The sequence below is a fragment of the Sceloporus undulatus genome, chromosome 3, assembly GCF_019175285.1.
Source record: "Sceloporus undulatus isolate JIND9_A2432 ecotype Alabama chromosome 3, SceUnd_v1.1, whole genome shotgun sequence".
NCBI lineage: Eukaryota > Metazoa > Chordata > Lepidosauria > Squamata > Phrynosomatidae > Sceloporus > Sceloporus undulatus.
This window is the reverse complement of record NC_056524.1, coordinates 150,017,228-150,023,456: the sequence shown is the minus strand read 5'-3', so window position 1 is coordinate 150,023,456 and position 6,229 is coordinate 150,017,228. Positions and strand designations below refer to the sequence as shown.

At 38.5% G+C, this 6,229-nt stretch overlaps 1 protein-coding gene across 1 annotated transcript in view; it reads right to left on the bottom strand.

Annotated features, from left to right (window-relative positions):
* Nucleotides 1-465: 465 nt before the first annotated feature.
* The window catches only part of VCL (vinculin), a 91,941-nt gene continuing 86,177 nt past the window's right edge, over nt 466-6,229 (bottom strand). The window contains 2 exon segments of the mRNA XM_042457767.1: nt 466-3,079; nt 5,311-5,415. Of these exon segments, the coding sequence (XP_042313701.1) occupies nt 2,933-3,079; nt 5,311-5,415 (252 nt within the window). The 3' untranslated portion in view covers nt 466-2,932.

Sequence of the window (6,229 nt, the reverse complement as noted above, 5' to 3'; positions counted from 1 at the left end):
GCTGATTCTTCCCTAAAGGAAACCAGGAGAGGACTGATCAATAATTCTGAACAATAACTGTAGACAGGCATGAAGTGTTTTTGAAAACAATGCAGCTACAGAACAATTCTATAAGGACATGAATGAAAACAAAATAGGAAGATCTAGTGAACGTATTCATAGGTTATCTTGCATTTAACACTGCTTAGGGAAGACTAAACTAGTTTTAGTTTAGTAATCAATATGTAGTACATCCATGGTAACAGCATATCATCTAAAGGCTGAATATTATAAAACTATAAGTGACTCACACTGTAAAAGCGATCACTTTTAACAACTACATGATACACCTCTTTATGACTATCTACTGTTTGACACTTTACATCCTACAAGGTGAGTGCAAATAGTATATAACACAGTCTTGCAGATACCCAGAAATAGGGGAACTTACTATATTTAAAACATTGGAAATACTGCACGGGGTGGTTTTTTTTATACAAATGCATTTTTATTTTGTTTGAACAGAACAAAGATTGAAAATATTAGCATATAGAACAAAATTCTGGTTTATAAACAAAGGTATTTAGTGGCAAAATGCTCCTAACCAACATTCAAGTTTACTTCATCTTAGGCCTGATGGACAAGAGTGTTGAGGAAAGCGTAAATTGCATAAGGTGTAGAGGATATTAACTTCCATAGACGATCTTTCAGCATATCAGACATTCTGAAGAAATATCCAAGGCAAATATGATTCAAAGCTTTCCTTCAAACATTCCTTAACAAATAAAACAGTCTTTGGTATAAACCATCATGTAATTAAAGGCATCAGTAATATTGCATTAATACAAAGTCAAGCTATTAAATGGTGGTGACTTTAAAAGCTCACAATGAAAGGCTGAATTGATAAAGACATTCCAGAAGAGCTGAAAGGCCTCTAGACTAGAAGTGGCCCTCCAGATGTTACTGGATGGCAACTCCATCTCTCACCATTGGCTTATCATTCAAAGATATAGCCATGTAAGTCTGCAGAATCAATATGTAGAGAGATCTTGTCACATCTTTGAGACTAACTAAAAGAGAGAAGTTGGCAGCATGAGCTTTCATAGACTTTTAAGTTTATGAACGCTCATGCTGCCAACTTCTTTCTTTCAGTTAGTCTCAGAGGTGTTGCAAGATCACTCTACATGCATTGGGTAATATGTTTAGGACTAATGAGTAGCAACCCACCAACATTTGGTTGGCCATATCTGTCCTACCCTGCTCTGGAATTTCCTCTTCCTACTGAATTAATATAAACCAAAGGGCAAGGCATCCAAGCTAAGGCTCAGATATTCCCTTTCATATTCTGGTTGTGGCTATTTACTGCTAGATATGAAATAACAATTTTGAGTACCATGCTGTTAACAATCACTAGGCACAAGTAGTCAAAAAAGGATGAACAAGCAAGCTGCTTGTTCTTGGCAGTTGGAAAAAGTAGTATTAGAAAGTAAATTTCTGTCTTTTGACTTTCTATTTTAAATTGCACCAGGAAAAAGACACAGCGGTGAAGTGTAAAAAAATTTAACAGGTAAACCAATGCTACAGGCCATCCATCAGCTTAGAGGGCATGTGCATAGATTGACCTGAACATGAATTGTTGCATGATAGCATAGTGATACTGCAGCTTCAATACTTCATTTCTTTGTAAATCAAAAGCAAAATTAAAGACTTGTGCAGGAGCATCTGTGCAAGACAAATGTGCTCCTTCCTTAGTGTCAATACAGCTTGTGTGGGAGATAAACTTCTGGTGCCCTAAATTTTTTGCTCTGTGCAAATGCAAAAAAGCCAACTATTTGTTGGCTAATCCTAAAATATGCTAAAATAAGGCCATGCTATTTTAGCATTAAACAATCTTCCAAATTCCAGTATTCCTACCATGATTGACAGAAATTCAGCCAGCCAGCAGGGATTGAATTTATGTAGCACAATACCAAGGTGTGCAAAGCATGTGTTCAGTACTGTATATGAGTTGTGTGAAGCTTGAAGTGAAAAAATATTTCTCATACACCACGGGAAACGTTCTATATCGTACCTCCAATGTCTCCCCCTGTGGTTACTAGCTGGAAGAAATCATGATTCAAACATGAAATGTGAAATTTCAGAAACAAATTTCTTGAGCAGGAACAATCAGAAGGACAGAGGACAAGCAAGGGACAATCTGACTTACTGAAAGAAGCTGAGCATTCAGAAAATCTCTGTTCTTCAGCAAAATGAGGTCTGGAGGAATGCTCTGCGCTCTCTTCCCTAGCCCCTAGCAAATAAATAGTCTGAACAATCATGACCCATCAATTTCATTACCACAGAGGTACTGAACTGATTTGGTAGCTGTGGAAAATTTATTCCCTAGTGTTGATGTTTTAAGGATTGCTTATTCAGCAGGAAAAATGCATAGCAGCTGCTTTTGAGCAGAGCCCTTCTTCCCCCTACCATAGGAAAGATTTTGGAAATTAGCAACACAACATTTTTAGAAAAGGGAGTGGAAAACAAATTCTGGACTACATTTGTTTTCTGATTGTCCCTCACAATTAACAGCTAAGCAAATCAAGAGTGTCCCAGTGTTTCAATCCATGCTAAAGTGAAATCCTCATATATTGCCTCATAGAAACCACTGGAATATACAGTGCATAATGGGGGCGGGGCTGAGATTATAGTGTTCATGGAAACCCATATATAAAAACCCCTCAGAAGCAAGAGAGATAAAACAAGTAGTCATTTGGGACACTACGGTGATGTTAGATAGCAAAGGTAGCTCAACACACTGTTAAAAGCCCTTAAAAGTGGGCCTTCTGGAAGCTAGGTTTAACCTTTGCAGCACCTTTTTGGCTGTTTACAAAATTCTTTTTGCTTCACAAATTATGTATGTATGTAAGTAAGTAAGTAAAAAAAAGACAATGCTTTGAGGAGGAGCAGTTCTCTACTGGTACCAAGGTGTTTTCCTGACCCAGCGTAGAGTGAACCCAGCATCTGTTCTAATCTTAATAGAGGCAGCCTCCGCTTCTCGAACCGTCTCCTTGACAGACTGCATGAGGTTCTGGGCATTGTGAACCAACATCTCAGTGGCCTGCAAAACAGAGAGACAAATTGTAGAAAGAGCTGCATTAACATATATTTTTGGAAGACCATCACTGTCCTTTTCAGATGACATGCCACTTAAATGAAGAGTTGTCTTTGCTCATATCCAGGATGAAGCACAACAAACAAGGCCAAATTGCAGCAGGCCCTTTCCAATTCCTCAGCATTCAACACGAGGCACAGAAGCAACTGCACTAGTAGAAACACAGCTTTCTACTAAGCAACTTAATTGGAATGCAGGTGCTTCAACAGCATCAATTCAAAGTCTGCCGAGGAGGGTCAAAGCAATCTCAAAATTACCATTTCAAACTATGCACCTTGCCCAAAGGTGTTCACTAAGCAACCCTTTATTGGGGATTTTATTTTTAAAAGATTTCAGAGGGATTTTCCACTTGCTTGAATTGAATTTTCCCTTTAGCCTCCCCATGCTGTCCAGTATGTACAAAAAGACTGCAAATTAAAATAGCCCGACTTCCCCCAGCTACTTAAAACACATGTGGGCCTGACTCCTATTTCTAATCAATGAGCTTTATCTGCTTGTTGACTCAGCATTAAACAACTGACTGAATAGATCTATTGTAGTTGGGACTAACTGGATGTCAGCCACTGAGCTTGGTTTCTTCTGATGAAAGTGGCTGTGCAAATTGATGTTCATCACTACTGTTGTATGTTGATAAATGAATGCCAAGCACGAGTGTATCTGCAATACTGCTGGCTGTGGTATTTCAGTAGCATTTTGCTGCCTGGGTATACACACATATATGTTAACACTGGAGAAGAACAACATGTAACCAAAAGAAGATGAGCAAAAATGATCCTGGAAAGTAGCAGCTATAAAAATCAATCTGTTCTCCTAATTTTTGATGTACCTTAGATTTTGCCCATGCATGCAGTGAACCAGTTGCAGTTGTGAGTAATGGTGTTAATTGCTCACATCCAACAGAAAGTAATGCATGGTGGGAGACACCTGTCCGCACTGAGTGGTTCATCTTCTGTTCTTACCTCTCTTCACCTAACTCTGTACTAATATTTTGCCCATCCAGTTGCTCTATATTTTGAAGGAGTGCAAATGTGTGTGAGGAGATGTCTGCTAAATCAAAACTGGGGCTCATTTGTTCCTACATCCTAAAGTAGGCAGCTGGGTGCTTCAGAGGAGTCCCATAACTGAGCCATGCCATACCAGCCCACTCCTTTGACTCCTGCCCTAGGAACTGGAATATAGAGGCACACTGCCCCTGAAAATATGCTCAGCTGACATGGACACATCCATGACCAATCTCTTCAAAAAACAAGTCTAATGCCCTTTAAACACCCATGGCCATCACAGCATCTTTTCCCCCAGTGTACAGTAAATCTGAGAGGCTCATTTAAAAAGGTCTCAGTATAACCATTAACAGCAGCAGAAAAGGAACAGGTGCACTGAATAACTAGGAAAAGTATCTTTATTTTTCATTCAAGAATAATCAATAATCAATGAAAGAGGTAAGTTGTTCAGTTTGCCTGATCACAAGTGCTTTTTATTTTACCCACCAGAGGGTGCCAGTGAATAACCTTCAATGGTGGTTAGAGAAATTCCCTTAAACAACTGATCTGACCCAGGTCTGCCTTAATATAGTAAAGTATGATGGATTGTGGCATATCACGCAGCAAAAGCACACACACACTTTTCTCATTGTTTTTACTCTCAACTGGCAGCATGCTCACAATCCTAGCTCTCAAACAAGGTTGAGTTCAGACCAGGGATAGAGATCATGTGCCTCCTACAGATGTTGCTGATCTACTTATTCTGGCCATCCTTGCCCACTGGCCATTCTGGCTGATGGGAGCTCCAAGAAGCCCAAAAACACTGAACACAAGTACCTCCTATCTGCTACAGCGGTATGCTTTATTAACTTTTTGGTCTGTGATGTTCTCATTTCACTCCCCCACTCCCAAAAATACACATTAAAAATAGATACAGTCAACACAAACAGAGGCCCTTACAGATAAGCACAATTGTTAGCTAGTCTTTAGATATAGGGCAGAAACCACAGAAGTAATTCCACTTTTTAACAAAGAAGGACTCTGCTCCTAAGAGAGGTAATTTCACCATTATGCAAACTCCTAAGATAACAACTTCCACATTCTATAAGAGACAAAATTATTTGCCTATGCATTGGACAGTGTCAAGTTTGAAGCATACTGCCACATCCATGCTACTCAGGCAAGTGTATTTATTACCTGTTCTGACTCCTCATCGCTGATATTAGTCCGGCCCAGCATGGTTGCTTTGACAGTCGAGAGGATTTTGAGTTGGGTACTGATAGTTGGGATTCGCTCACAAACCTACATGAAGATAAAATTTCAAAACTGCTCAAAGCATCTGCTAGGTTTTATTTATAAAAAAACCGTACACCACTGCTCTTGGACACATTATCCTCCAAGGCATTTTTAAAAATAGTAAAGTGACAAGCATAAATGTAGAGGTAAATTGTGAAGCCAAAGAAAAACAGTAAGAAATACTTTATTCCTACCTTATTTTGTTTCATTTAGGGACATGACATTTATTACAGTTAACAGTGTTGAACACAAAATCATCCTATGTAAGGTATTAAATGTATAGTTTATTCAGAATATGATTATAAATTGAATTTGCTATTATTTTCATTTTATCTATCTATCTATCTATCTATCTATCTATCTGGAACTGGAGCTACAAGGTGCTGAACTATAAGGATGACCTGAACTTTAAGGAATCTCTTTGGTCTTGCCAGTTTGAGAAGCAGGCAAAACAAACAAAAAACCATTAGACATTAAAGCAACATTATTAAAACAGAAAATGATTGTGTCTCCACTAGGTCACCATGGTGTAATGGAGACAAAATGCACTCATTGTCTTAAAAAATCTGGGAAAAGGAAACCAAGACCAGGAAATGAAATGATATTGTACATAATCTGACATAAAAATCCTCATTCACCATTTTTAGAAAGGATTTTGAGACTGTAAATATATGAACACTTTGTTTTAAATGTTTTAGTCATCATTTTCAAAATATTCACAATCCCTTTTTCTAGGGGGAAAAAAGGACCTGGAAAAAAGGTGCCCCCCCCCCTTCAAGTTTGTTGTTTTTTTCCCCAGGCCTTCACATTGCTACATCTT